Source organism: Hyla sarda, chromosome 6 (assembly GCF_029499605.1).
Source record: "Hyla sarda isolate aHylSar1 chromosome 6, aHylSar1.hap1, whole genome shotgun sequence".
In the NCBI taxonomy this organism is placed as follows: Eukaryota; Metazoa; Chordata; class Amphibia; order Anura; family Hylidae; genus Hyla; species Hyla sarda.
In genome coordinates, this window is record NC_079194.1 from 138,390,048 (window position 1) to 138,405,280 (window position 15,233).

General features: G+C 41.4%; 1 protein-coding gene across 2 annotated transcripts in view; it reads right to left on the bottom strand.

Annotated features, from left to right (window-relative positions):
* CAMKV (CaM kinase like vesicle associated) overlaps positions 1–15,233 on the bottom strand; it is a 124,647-nt gene that overhangs the window by 19,902 nt on the left and 89,512 nt on the right. For both annotated transcript variants that reach the window (XM_056525199.1, XM_056525200.1), the window contains 8 exons: positions 14,545–14,646; positions 11,560–11,691; positions 10,514–10,588; positions 6,918–7,056; positions 6,672–6,792; positions 5,599–5,674; positions 5,380–5,516; positions 3,639–3,717 (listed from right to left, as the gene is read on the bottom strand). In XM_056525199.1, the coding sequence (XP_056381174.1) occupies positions 3,639–3,717; positions 5,380–5,516; positions 5,599–5,674; positions 6,672–6,792; positions 6,918–7,056; positions 10,514–10,588; positions 11,560–11,691; positions 14,545–14,639 (854 nt within the window). In that variant the 5' untranslated portion in view covers positions 14,640–14,646. The remainder of the gene's footprint in view (positions 1–3,638; positions 3,718–5,379; positions 5,517–5,598; positions 5,675–6,671; positions 6,793–6,917; positions 7,057–10,513; positions 10,589–11,559; positions 11,692–14,544; positions 14,647–15,233) is intronic.

The following is a 15,233-nucleotide window of genomic DNA, read 5'->3' on the forward strand; positions in this document are numbered from 1 at the left end:
TGATGGTTTGATCTTCAACCAATGCTTGATCAAGACTTGAAAGACATCTGACCGATGACGGAGATGTTCCTGGTCAGACTTGGAGTACACAATGACATCGTCCAGGTACAACAAGACACTTTGGAAATTAAAATGCTCCAGGCACCTTTCCATCAGACGCTGGAACATAGTGGGGACATTGCATAGCCCAAAAGGCATACTTTTAAATTCGAACAACCCCATGGGTGTTACGAAGGTGGTCTTCTCCCGATCCTCCACAGCCATGGGCACTTGCCAGTATCCGCTGGTTAAATCCAGCGTGGAGAAGTAAGCAGCAGACCCGAGGGCCGTAAGTGACTCCTTGATCCTTGGCAAAGGATAAGTGTCCTTATGCGTGACATTGTTCAGTATCCTGTAGTCGACACAGAAGCAGATAGCTCCATCTTTTTTCTTGACCAGAAAAAGTGGTGTCACCAGGGACTCTGACTTTCTTGGATCACGTCGGCCTACTTCATGTCAGCCAGCATCTTCTTGACAGTTTGATACATGCCTGGCGCGACTGGATGGTGTTTTTCCTTGATAGGTGGGTTGTCACCTGTGGGGATACGGTGCTGGATCAACAAAGTCTTCCCCAAGTCTGTGGGGTGTTTGCTGAAAGCTTAATGATACCTTTTGGTGACATTAATTACTCCATTGACCTGGTCCCTTGGGGTAGTGTTGTCTCCCACCAGGGCTCTGGGGGGTTAGCACTGGATCCATCGGTAACTTAAGCGGCACGCTGTCGGGCCACCAGACATTCTATCACAATATCTTTTGGCTCTAGGAGGTACAACTGAGCCACTGGAGTGTATTTACGTAAGACAGTAGCAGAATCAGACAGGTTTACCAACTGCACCGGGACTCTCCTGTTGGTGGCAGTGACAAGACTTCTCGCAACTCGGACGAGAGGATGATCTTCCAACTGCATAGGTTCCAGCAGGGCCTGATAGTCCCTATTCTTGACTCAGGGACGTGCACAACACCAGATGATGGTCTCAGTGTTTGGTTGTAAGGTCACCGACCTGATATCTTGAATTCGTACTCTGCAGATTTCACCTTGCTTGTTGGCAAACTTCTGCTCTGGCTGTAGAACTTTCAAGTGGTGCTGCACAGCCCACTGGCCTGAAGGGGACATATGAGGAAGAGAGGCATACAAGGCATCTAATATCTCAGTGAAACAGTTTTTCATAATGTTCATCCCCAATATAAACTCAGCAGACCCCTTATGTGTCACATTAGTTACAATCACTCTCTGTCCGGTAAGTACATGCTCTTCCAACTGAATAGTTGGCTCCCATTGTCCATGTCTGGGGACTGGTTGCCCATTACCTGCAACTACTCTGAAATTAACATAATCAGACTCACATAATAAATAAACTAGCATCCTAGGGGTGCAACTCCTGTACTGGGCAACCACAATAAATTCCCCCTTGGTCTTTAGTCCTGCTCCAAGCTGCTAGTCAGTGACTTTGAGTTTGAGATCATCTAAACTCTAACTCCTGTCTCATTATAGGCTTGTGCTTTTGCTGTGTCCTTGATGTGACTCTAAGCAGGCAAAGAAAAATGACAACTATAGATTTCCTTCTAAAATTTCGTCTTCAAAAATCTGCTTAAAACTTTAGCCTCTTCGCTCCAAATCGACTCCAAATTTGCTCCGAATAGGGCCCACATTCACCGAGAAAATTCCTAATTGATCTGGTCACACTGAGAAAATGACAAGGAAAATGATGAGGAAAAGCTGAAATCCTTAACTCCATGCAAAAACCTGTGAACACTAAGGGGGAGATTTATCAAAACATGTCCAAAGGAAAAGTTGCTGAGTTGCCCATAGCAACAGATGGCAAAATGAAAGAAGCAATCTGATTGGCTGGGCAACTCAGCAACTTTACCACTGGACAGATTTTGATAAATCTCCCCCTAAGGGTTAAGTTCATACAGAAGATTTCTGTACAGAATTCCGCAGAAGGATTCCGATGGAAATTCTGCAGCAATTTACAGCAAACTGATTTGAATGGGATTCTGCAGAATTTCCGCAGTGGGCATCCTGCCTTGGGAATTCTGCTTTCTGTATTCCTTCAAAATATAAGACTAGTCTTATATTTTGCGGAATTCAGTGGCGGAATCTCATTAAAATCAATGGGGCTTGAATTTCAGTGGCATTGTGTGTTTAGATAACACAGAATTCTGCCTAAATTCCGGTAGAATTCTGGCGGATTTCCACAATTCCCTAGAGATTCCCTAGAGGGAAATGCATATCTGGAAGCATTCCACCGAAAAAATGAACTTGATCATTCTTTCTGCAGAGTCCGCAATAGTCCACCGCGAAAATAAGCAGTGTGCCAAAGGATTATAATCTGCTTCAAGGATTCCTGGCAGAATCTGAGGCAGAATCCGCATGGAAGGACGCATTCACACTACGGAAATTCCGATGCAGCAGCTTTCCTTTGTTTTCAATAGGATTCTGTTGCACCATGCACACTGTTACTTCTTTTGGTGAATCCGCTCAGATATGCATTGCTGTCAATGGTGACAACGCATTTCCAAGTGGTCCTAGCGCCAACTGATTCAGTTGATGCTGCTGTGCATTTAATGGCTGCTGGCATTCCGTAGTGTGAATGTGCCCTTAATGTGCACAAGAAGTAGAGGATTTCAGCTTTTTTTCATAATTTCCTCAGTGTGAAAAAATGATTTATAAACAGGAAATTCAGAGAGGATTTTCCTTGTTTTTTTTCCCTCAGTGTGCATTGCACCTACCCTTAATGCATAGTTAGGTCTAGTGACAGGGTAGATGTAGTAGTCGGAGGTCATCTAAATTATACAGAGCGGAATCTGTGTGTGCTATATAAATAAAGAGTTATTGTTTAATTATTATTATAATACTTCCACACTAATAGCTCGGGCGGCAGCTTTGTTCCTCATACCATACTACATTTCTAGTATTATATATGATTTGATACAGATAAATGATAAAGTGTTGCTTGGTGACAATTAGAGATGAGCAGTGAGTCAATTCGTCACAAACTTCTCGGCTCAGCAGGTGCTGACTTTAGCCTGCATAAATGAGTTCAGCTTTCAGGTGCTCCGGTGGGCTGGAGACTCTCTCCTAGGACTGTATCCACCTTTTTCAGCCCACAGGAGCACCTGAAATCTGAACTAATTTATGCAGACTAAAGTCAGCAACCGCCGAGCTGAGAAGTTTGTGACGAATCGAATCCCTGTAGGTTCGCTCATCTTTAGTGACAATGCATCTGGTCACTGTTCGATGGTGTTTGCATTATTGTCAGTCCCGCATTATAACATATTAGTAAGTGGCTGTGCCCTTTCTAGCACCTATATCACTCTGGAAAATGGGAAGTTTTCCAGACATTTGTAACAGTAATGGAAGTTCTAAAATGACTGATTATCTTGTCTGTGGGTTTGGGTCACACATGTTTTTTTTCCTGGCTGACACCTGCCAGAAGGCACCACACAGCCCTGATGAGATCCATATATTTTGTATATATTTATATGGGGGTTTACCTCTTGTGCGACATACAGGCTGTGATATAATGGAAATGTTGGTGTCCAATATGGAGATGGGAATGAATATGATCTATGGTGAGACAGAGGTAAAACATCACCATTCATGGCTTATTGCGTCGGCCGCTGTCACCCGCTGGTCCTGATCCACCTCCATCAGACGGGCCACCAGGTCTTTGGCTGCAGAGAATAAAGTGTTAGTTGTTGGTTATGAAGACAATTTAATTATTATTATTATTACTCTTATATACCATTCACTATTTATCAATATGAAACAAAAACTGTCTGATTTGCTCATAGCAACCAATCACAGCTCAGCTCTTTCACCTTACCAGTAGTGTTGAGCGGCATAGGCCATATTCGAATTTGCGAATATTCGCGAATATATGGACGAATATTCGTCATATATTCGCGAATATTCGCATATTCGTTATATTCTCGTTTAATTTTCGCATACGCGAAAATTTGCGTATGCGAAAATTAACATATGTGAAAATTAGCATATGCGAAATTAGCATACGCGAACATTCGCATATGCGAAAATTAGCATATGCGAATTTTCGCGCGCCAGTCTCACACAGTAGTATTAGAACCTTCTTTACACCACACAAGCTGGAAGCAGAGAGGGATGATCACTGTGATGTGTATTGTGAAGAAAAAAACAAAAAAAAAACGAATATTCGTAATTACGAATATATAGCGCTATATTCGCGAAATTCGCGAATTCGCGAATATGCGATATTCGCGAATAATATTCGAATTGCGAATATTCGCGAGCAACACTACTTACCAGAGAAATTTAAGAAATAAAAGAGATGTTGACACTTTGGCGGGTATTTATGAAGCATTTTACCCTTGTTTTCTTGGGTAAAATTGTCTCAATATTTTGAAGCAGTGTGTTTTTGCTACTTTTTTTGCGACTTTTTATATACGCACATTCCTGTGTTTAGCTGTGGTATGTATGTTTTGAGTTGGGTTTTTGCAGTGGTCAGGAATTTATGAAAATGCTACTCTTTTAAAAAGGCACAAAATTTGGCGCAACCTCATTAAATGGTGCAAATCACACATCACAAAAATATATTGAAAGTAAATCACCTTGTTACTTGAAATATATATATATATATATATATATATATATTTCCTTAAAAATGTTTTACTTCATTTTTTTTTTTTAATTTGCAAAAATGTTTCAATATGGTTAGGATGAACATGTTTTAAAGTCTGGATATTTGGTACAATTATTACTTTAAAATTTAAATTACTACGTTTTTACGGATGCAAATTAGACGCCTAATATGTTTGTTTCACAATTTTCTAGTAGTTTATCAGGAAATCGGCACATCAGAATCCCACCACTAGGTGTCCCCATACCTACTGGGACACTAATCAGTCCTGCAGCAGCCTCAGGCTTGTCCATGAGTCATAGACAAGAGATGAGTCATGAGTCATTTACAGCTCCCAGCAGATCTTTCTTACTTTTATATGTAAGGACTTTCTTTATCTGAATTAGTTATCTACTTATTTTTCTTTAATTCTCCCTTTTTCCTATTTTTGAATGACATTTTGGTGGCTTCAGAACCAATTACCAGGTTTCCATAGAGTTCCGGTCTCAACATACAATGGTTTCAACATACAATGGTCGTCTCAGAACCAATTAATATTGTAACTTGAGAGACCACTGTATATATATGTGAACTTACACTGATACATTGTACCAAGCTCATCAGCTGCCTGAGCAGGACTAGAAGTTACGGAACTTTTGATACAAAGACCATGCTTCATTTACAGAACACTGGATGAGCCTTGGTGATGTTAAAAGATCAAACATAGAGGGCCACTTACCTGCAGGTGAAATATCATCCCAGTATGGCGAATCAAACTCGTAGTCTCCGTGCAGGATCTTCCTGAACAAATTCTTGTCATGGCTTTCATAGTCTTCATCTTCCATCTCATCATAGAACGGGGGGTTCCCGGAGAGACTATGGAAGAAAGAGATATGACTATATTACAGTATAGTATATCCTTTTAACTATGTTAGTGAATAACTCTCCTGCCACTCACAGTATATACATGATGACTCCTATTGCCCAGCAGTCAACAGGTCGTCCATATCTCTGTCGAGCAACTACTTCAGGGGCTGCAAAAAATGATCATTTAATATTGAAAAGAAGGAAGGTGATTAGGAAGTACACCATGCATTGTAATTGGAAATGTTCTATAGGCTTCCCACAGACGGGCATATTTCAAGCGCATTTTGCTGTCCGTACTACAGACGCAAATCCTGGTCTGACCATGAGTCATGAGGCCCTTGGTGAGGCCGGGACCTGCATTGATAATGCAGATTATACGCTTGGAATACAGGGTGGGCCATTTATATGGATACACCTTAATAAACTGGCCGACAATGACCAATCCACTTTCCAGGAAACTGTTCATCTAGGAATGCTCGGACCTGACACCCATAATGTGCTGGTGCACCATCTTGCTGGAAAAACTCAGGGAACGTACCAGGTCCGAGTATTCCTAGATGAACAGTTTCCTGGAAAGTGGATTGGTCGTCGTGGGCCAGTTGAATGGCCCCCAAGGTCTCCCGATCTGACCCCCTTAGACTTTTATCTTTGGGGTCATCTGAAGGCAATTGTCTATGCTGTGAAGATACGAGATGTGCAGCACCAGAAACTACGGATACTGGAAGCCTGTGCTAGCATTTCTCCTGCGGTAAAATCAAGCCCATCATTGTTTTTCTTGTGAAATAAATAAACTTCCTACTGAAAAAAAAAAAAGTTGGATTCAAAATGGCCAACTTCAAAATGGCCGCCATGATCACCACCCATCTTGAAAAGTTTCCCCTCTCACATATACTAATGTGCCACAAACAGGAAGTTAATATCACCAACCATTCCCATTTTATTAAGGTGTATCCATATAAATGGCCCACCCTGTACATTTTCCTGTGTGAAGCCAGAGAGAAAGGAAGAGCAAGGTTTAATGAGGTTAACGACTACATGTAAAAAGTACATATAAAGTTTTTGGTTTTTTTTGTGGTTTCAATATGCTATAATGTTCATTCCTTGTGTAAATATTATCTTGTGATCAGTAATGATCAGTTTGGTTCTTCTCGCCACATCACCTACCCAGATACTCCGGGGTCCCGCATGGCTCTTTGATCAAACTTGTCTCCACTTTGGCCAGATGGAAATCGCTAATGACTATTTTCGAATTCTTCATGCGGTTGAAATACAGCAAATTCTCCAACTACAGGGAAAAAAAGCGATAACTGAGAGAGGTAATAAGCTGCAGATGCTGGGGTCCCTTCATTCTTTATTTCAGGTGTAATAACTTTGAATTTGAGTACCCTCCTCCCTGGCCTGAGCCTTCACCTTCAGGTTCCTGTGCACAATACGGAGGGAGTGTAGATATGCCACCGCCTCTAGGACCTGTCGGATGACGTTGCTGGTGTCCTTCTCCGAGTAATATCCCTGATCCAAGATCCAGTCAAAGACTTCACGGCCCGATGCTCTGGATGTGAATGAATAGCAACCAATTAGAGAAGAGCATTGTCTTCTGAATATTTATATTACTGTAAATATAACAAATTAGGATTTAAAGGGTACCTCCAGTCACATGTTTGATTTGTTTGAAAACGACACAGCACTGTGCACGAATAATGTAAAATATATCCGTTCTCCCCACCCCCACGTATATAACTATACAATCAAAGATAACTGTTCCTGCTCCGTACAAAAAGCTTAGTCTCCTATCATATAGTTATATACAGTAATGGCCGTAAATGTTGGCACCCCTGAACATTTTCAAGAAAATGAAGTATTTCTCACAGAAAAGGATTGCAGTAACACGTTTTGCTATACACATGTTTATTCCCTTTGTGTATATTAGAACTAAACCAAGAAAGGGAGGAAAAAAAGGGAACTGGACATAATGTCACACCAAACTCCAAAAATGGTCTGGACAAAATTATTGGCACCCTTTCAGAATTGTGTAAAAATAAGATTGTTTCAAGCACGTGATGCTCCTTTAAACTCACCTGGGGCAAATAACAGGTGTGGGCAATATAAAAATCACACCTGAAAGCAGCTAAAAAGGAGAGAAGTTCACTTAGTCTTTGCAACAATCTGGATTTGCCTTTGTCCACAGTGCGCAACATTATCAAGAAGTTTGCAACCCATGGCACTGTAGCTAATCTCCCTGGGTGTGGACGGAAGAGAAACATTTATGAAAGGTGTCATTGCTAGTGTTGAGCGGCATAGGCCATATTGCAGAAAATCTTTACTAGAATATAGAAGGTAAAAGCTGCCATTAGTGATGGCCACTCAGCATTTAGGAGATCAAGAGAACTCAGGAACGATTATAGTATTCTACATTAAGAGCATCTTCACACTACCAGAACTTCCATCTTGAGCTATTCTTTGTGCAGCAGGCACTGTTGAAATCAATCGGCGCTATGACCACGCGGACATGCGCCGTCTCCAATGACGGCAATGCAGTCCGAGCGGAATTCTGCTGTAAGAATGAAGTGTGAATGGGCTCTTAGGCTCTCCACAAGAAGATACTGTGATCTCCAGTGTATGGTATAGTTTTTTGCCTGCTGTTTATATGAAGTCATTTGCTGCACTTATTATGTGGCTCTATATTGTACATGGACAGTGACGGATGGGAAGTACACACTAGTTTAGGAGAAGATTTCTGTTCTAGAGTTTTCTCTTTTAAAATAAAAATAAAATCCTTAGATTTGATATTCAGTTAAAGTCTGCAGAGGAGGCCGGAACACACAGAGCTCCACAACAAGCCACAGTATCTGAATGTTGATCAAGAGTTGTCTTGCAGAACATTCATCTAGCCCTGAAGAACAACAGCCTAGCATCAGTCCAACACCGGAGCTCTCCAGAGCATTATGCTCCTGCAGAACATTAACCCTGCCCAAGGATCCTTCAGAGGATCAACTCTAATCCAGAACCATACAGAACAACAGCACTGTACCAGTAAAATAGCCATTCCTTACCAAAGCCCTAAGACAGTGTTTCCCAACCAGGGTGCCTCCAGCTTTTGCAAAACTACAACTCCCAGCATGGACAGAAGGCATGCTGGGAGTTGTAGTTTTGCAACATCTGGAGGCACCCTGGTTGGAAATAACTGACCTAAGAGCATTAACCCTGCAGTTAACATCAACCAAACAGAGTATCAGCGTATCGATCAAACCAAAGACCTGCAAAGCATTAATCCTTCATCAAAGCCATGCAAAGCACCAACCCTGACACTAAATGAACCTTTACAGGAAACAAATTAGGGTAGATTTATTGAGAGGAATGAGGTTACTAGTATTTCATGTAGAATAATACAGTGCAGTGCCCAGTGTACAGTGCCTAGTCAGCAGCTACTAAGCATTTCCGATGAGCTGCCTGCAATGCAGTTCTGTTTTTTACCACTTGGTGTCAGCACTGTATCATGTGCTTTCTATCAGTTCCTGGCAGAACCTGCAGGCTAGATCTGGGTGTAGACTGCAATGCGCCTGGTACAGAGGAGCCAGAACTGTGCCTGCTGCTATCAATACACAGGAATAATATTACTAGCCACCATAGCGCTTAATCACCTATATGTGATCTGAGAATTCTCCAGGTGTCCTGCACAGTAATGCAAAGCTCGTCCATTCTTGGAATACAATAACACACGCAGCTCTGCTTAATTAACTTTACGTCTGTTTAGCTGAATCTTCACAATATCCGACATTTTCATCTCTTACGGTAGATTCTCTGTTTTTATAGCACTGTAATTGCTGTGATAAGTCATTGGACTCAGCAGAATGAGATGAGTATGAGTATATATTATAAAACTGGTGCATTATCAGCTATATCAGTGTTATACAACTTCTTACCGCCTAATGCTGACTGTAGACCATAAAATATTCATTTAAAAGGCCGGTAACCCTACAGGCTTATATCAGTGCAGCAGAAATGGATGGTGTCAGTCACACTTATAGATGTAAATGTCACTAGAGGATCTTAGCTCTGGATGTTTGTGACATTAAATGACCCTAAATTCTGCAATGAAAGGTATCTCAAAATCTGAACTGGAATATTTGAGATGCAGTTACCTTATACAAAGATAAGCACCCAGAAAGTGTTGGCTATGTGTTGCAGTGAAACTGCTTGATCAGTGACTTTGGCTCAACTGTATTGTCTTTTGGGGTTTAAGTCCATCAATTTTCTCATTAGATGAATCAATACCTCTCCTTTGCTTTTTATAAGCTTAAAGGGGTACTCCGGCACTTAGACATGTTATCCTTTGGATAGGGGATAAGATGCGGATCCCGCTGCTGGGGACCCCCGTGATCTTGCACGGCACACCCCGTTAAAATCAGTCCCTGGAGCGTGTTCACTCCGGGTCTGATTACTGCCGATCACGGGGCTGGAGCATTGTCACGCCCCCTCCCATAGGCTTGCATTGAGGGGGTGGAGTGTGATGTCACACGGGCGGAGCCTTGATGTCACAACGCTCCGGCCCCGTAAACTACAGTAATCAGACCCGGAGTGAACATGCTCCGGGGACTGATTATAACGGGGTGTCTACTCATTTGCCCTGATTCCCAGCCATTCTGATGGTGCCCAGTCCTAATGTTTAGTACTTTATGGTCCCAGTCTTGATGTAATGAAATGGTAAGTAGCAGGACTAGGATCAGCTAGAAGTCCGTGCATGGACATATGTTTACATTGCAGTAAGGACAGAAAGTTATAAACTGCAATGAACTTAACCACTAGTGAGAACAACACTGCTGATAGAGTGTGAGTGCGGGAGCCTGTAGCGTGGTAGTTACTGCAATCCTTTTCTGTGAGAAATACTTCATTTTCTAAAACAAAATTCAGAGGTGCCAACATTTACGGCCATGACTGTATTAGTCCTATGCTCAGTGTAGGTCCATGAATTGTTCCCACCTCAAGTAAGTGTTTGGATCGCTACTTACAGCTCCATGAAGATGAAATATTCCTTTTTCGTTTCAAAGACATCGACCAATTGCAGGATGTTGGGGTGCTTAACCCTGCAAGACACAAGAGAAATACAGGAAGAAGTTATCCATTGTAACCCTTCATAGGAGCTGCAAGAATTGCTAGAAGAACAGTTCCACAATCATTATCTCAAGTCCTTCTATATGTGATTACATTTATGCTAAATAAGACAATAAGCAAATATAATAAACATGAATAAAATGAGTGGCAGACAAATTCAGCGAGGACCCTGTCCAGAGGACTTGCAGTCTCCAGAAGAAGGGGACATTAGATAATGGTAGATGCTGCTTATATGGTAGTGTTTCTGTGAAACAAAAGCAGTAGAGGGAATAGGGCATTTAGAGCCTTGCATGTTATTACTTATATTTTTAACTGAATAGCCAGTGAAGGGACTGGCGAGGGATTGGAAGAGTCAGAGAGGCACAAAGGGAGAGGGGAATTAACTGCAGCACAGAGCATGGATGGATGGATGGACACCGAAGTGATAGATTAGAGACCATAGAGAAGGATGTTGCAGTAGTCTAGGTAGGAGACGATGATGACGTTTTGAGAATGGATTTGAGAAATGTTTTTGAATGGTGGTGGCTGGAAACAGTAAGGACTTAAATGCTGAGTTTGAAATACAGGGCTAAATTACAGGTTATCCCCAGGCAGGGGGCATGTGGGATTGTGGATTGTGCAGAGCCATTAACTTTGATAGTTCTGGGTTGGATTGATCTAGTTGGGGTAGAATAAACATACAGCAAGAAGTAGCTTTTCTCTGATTTTTCCACCCACCACTGCTGACTACAGGCACACATCAACTACAAAATAACATCTGCTGTCAACACCATAGTAGCCAAAATAACCTTATGTGTAAGGGTTCCCAATAGAGATGAGGTTAATGTAAAATCTATTGTTAACATCCTTTTGTGTGTTTTATGTCACAGCTCGACGGACTTGATCACCGAGATACGCATTGAAGCGTCCCCTGTTATCGACTCTACTCATTCAGAACACTCACATTTTCAGGATGTTGATCTCATTCTTGGCCGCCTTTCTGACTTTACGACCATCTCTCTTCAGGAACCTTTTGCAGGTATACAATTTCCCAGAAGATTTCTCTTTGGCTCGAAAGACTTCACAAAACTCCTCCCTGGGGAGACAACATTACAAGAGATGTAGAAAAGCTATGTGAAATCATCTATTCAACCATCATGGCAGCTGTATTGAGCGTCAACCAGCTTTCTCAGAATGTGCTGAGTAGAAACTTTAAAGGCACCTTTTAAAAGCATTTTTTAACTTATTTTATACTTTAGAAAAGAGATCAGCTGGAGACAGAGCTACCAGAAATTTTATAAGACAGATTTCACTCTGAACAAGACAGAGGAATCTGAACTATATGTAAAAACAGGCAGGATGCAGAACAAAACATTTTTAATAAATTATTTTGGTAAAAACATGTTAACATCAATGCATTCATTTTAATTAATGCTTTCAAATGTGTCCATAGGCTTTAAGTATTTGACAGAAGAAAAGGCTACAGGGCAGGAATTTATGGTATGTTTACACAGGGCTGCTGTGCAGATTTGTTGCTATTTCCCCCAATTACTGTAAATTCAATAAGGAAGGCAAAATCTGCAACACCAGTTAGTGATTGAATGTGGGGAGGTTGATGTACATGTTAACATAAGAGGCTGGCGTAAGTGATTAGATAATATACTGATGCATGTCAATATATTGAAGGGGGGGGGGGGCGGGAGGGCCAGAGACTGTCATGGGAAAGCTGACACCAATTATTGTATTTGAAGACCCTGATGCCAGTAAATATATATGGGAAAGGTTAACACCAGTTATTGAGCTGACACCAGTGAGTGTGTGAGTAGAGGATGACACTAGTAAATATATGAGAAGAGGATAACACCAGTGAATGTATAAGGATAAGACGACACCAGTGAATGTATAAGGATAAGATAACACTAGTGAATGTATGAGGATAAGATGACACCAGTGAATGTATGAGGATAAGATGACACCAGTGAATGTATAAGGATAAGATAACACTAGTGAATGTATGAGGATAAGATGACACTAGTGAATGTATAAGGATAAGATGACACCAGTGAATGTATGAGGATAAGATGACACCAGTGAGTGTGTGAGTAGAGGATGACACTAGTAAATATATGAGAAGAGGATGACACCAGTGAATGTATAAGGATAAGATAACACTAGTGAATGTTCGAGTAGAGGATGACACCAATGAATGTATATGGATAAGATGACACCAATGAATGTATATGGATAAGATGACACCAATGAATGTATATGGATAAGATGACACCAGTGAATGTATAAGAATAAGATGACACCAGTGAATGTATAAGGATAAAATGACACCAGTGAATGTATAAGGATAAGATTACACCAGTGAATGTATAAGGATAAGATTACACCAGTGAATGTATGAGGATAAGATTACACCAGTGAATGTATGAGGATCAGATGACACCAGTGAATATATGAGGATAAGATGACACCAGTGAATGTATGAGGATCAGATGACACCAGTGAATGTATGAGGATATGATGACACCAGTGAATGTATGAGGATAAGATTACACCAGTGAATGTATGAGGATAAGATTACACCAGTGAATGTATGAGGATAAGATGACACCAGTGAATGTATTAGGATAAGATGACACCAGTGAATGTATGAGGATAAGATTACACCAGTGAATGTATGAGGATATGATGACACCAGTGAATGTATGAGGATAAGATTACACCAGTGAATGTATGAGGATAAGATGACACCAGTGAATGTATGAGGATAAGATGACATCAGTGAATGTATGAGTTGAGAATGACACCAGTAAATGTAAAAGGATAAGATGACACAAGTGAATGTATGTGGAGAGGTTGACAGTAGTGATTGTATGTAGTAAGTGGTTAACGATAGTGTTGGTCATGGATGGATTACACCAATGATTGTACGTAATGAGTGGTTGGCACTAGTGATACTATGTAAGGGGTGTCTGATGACAGTGATTATATGTAGCAGGCAGCTGATGCTAGTGATTGTATGTAATGGACAGCTAATGCTAGTGATTGTATGTAACAGGTAGGCAACACCAGTGATTGTTTGAGATGGGGCTGAAACCAGTGGCTGTATGAGAGACTGATGCCATTTATCAGAGACTGACATCTTTGATTGTATGAGGACAGGCAGACACCAGTGCCAGTAAATGTATTGAAGGCTGATACCAGTTATTGTATAACAGGCTGACATCAATTATTGTACGAGGTAAGGTTGATGTCAATTATTGTATGAGAAGGTGACACTAGTGACTGTATGATGAGAGGCTGGAAGCAGTGTAAAAGGTTGGTTGGCACCTATAATTCAATGAAGGGAGACTTGCATCAGTGCCTGCATGAAGAGAGGCTGACGGTAGTCATTCTATGAAGGGAGATTGATTCTACTGATGGTATTTAATGGTGGCTGACATTAATGATTGTATCCAATGGGTGACTGACTCCAGTGATTGTATGTAAACAATGGCTGACACTAGTGATTGTTTGTAAGGGCCCTTTTAGAGGGGGGTGAACATTGTCATCCCCCGTTTATGCAGGGTGTGCGGCTGACAAACAATGATTTTTTCATAAAAGAGCCAATCAGCTGACAATTAAGCATTTTTTTTTATTTGTCATCTGATCACTGGCCCTTTTACATGGATGACTAATTGGGAACCAGCATTCCTATGAACAATCATTTGGCCATTTTTGGCCCATGTAAAAAGCAGGTTGCTGACATTCATAGAAGGTTGATCGTATGTTATGGGCGGTTGACATTAGTGATTGTGTTAGATGGTCAGCTTAAACTAGTGATAGTGTGTAATAGGCGACTGACACCAGAGATTGTATATAATGTGTGCCTGACACCTGTGATCATAATGGGCAGCTCCCCATAACATGTCAGTCTGCCCTCTGATCTTGTAAAACTTACGTCTTGATGAGTTGACCGAGATCATATTTGTCGCTCACTTCTGTGGGTTGATTATAATCCTTCTTGTCGCCTAAAGTCACACATCCAAACGGCATTGCCCGCCTGCATCAAGACACAGAGAACATTCTATCATTATATCATCCCAAATCACAGATCATATCAGTGTCCTGGCATGAAAGAAGACCAAAAGGACTGAAACATATGGGGATCTCCTATATATTTCCTAGAGAGCTGCTGGCTGTAATCAGGAGGGGGTGCAGAAAAATCCATGAACCCCCCCCACACACACACACACACACACACACACACATAGATCTTCCTATTTATATGTCTAGCTCTTTTCTTTCTGCTTCATATCTATCTCATATCTAATATATTTATATCTCCTGTATTTCCAGGATGCACAGGGCAGACAGCCTGGAAATGAACTGTGTGTTTGCCCTGGCTGTGAGGGCGGTTTGCTCTGCAAGCATTCCCCTGGGAGCAGAGCGCTGTGCACCCGCAGAGCAATGCGTAGTGACAGGACGCAGGGGCTGTTCACTCATTGACCTGGAAAGGGAGCACTTAGGGGGAGAGACACTAACATGTCACTACCTCTAGGATTAGTGCACAGTTAACCTCTGTGGTGCTGGCTGCAGCAGAGACATCGGAGGCACTATCATATATGTAATCACCGCTGTTATAGATCT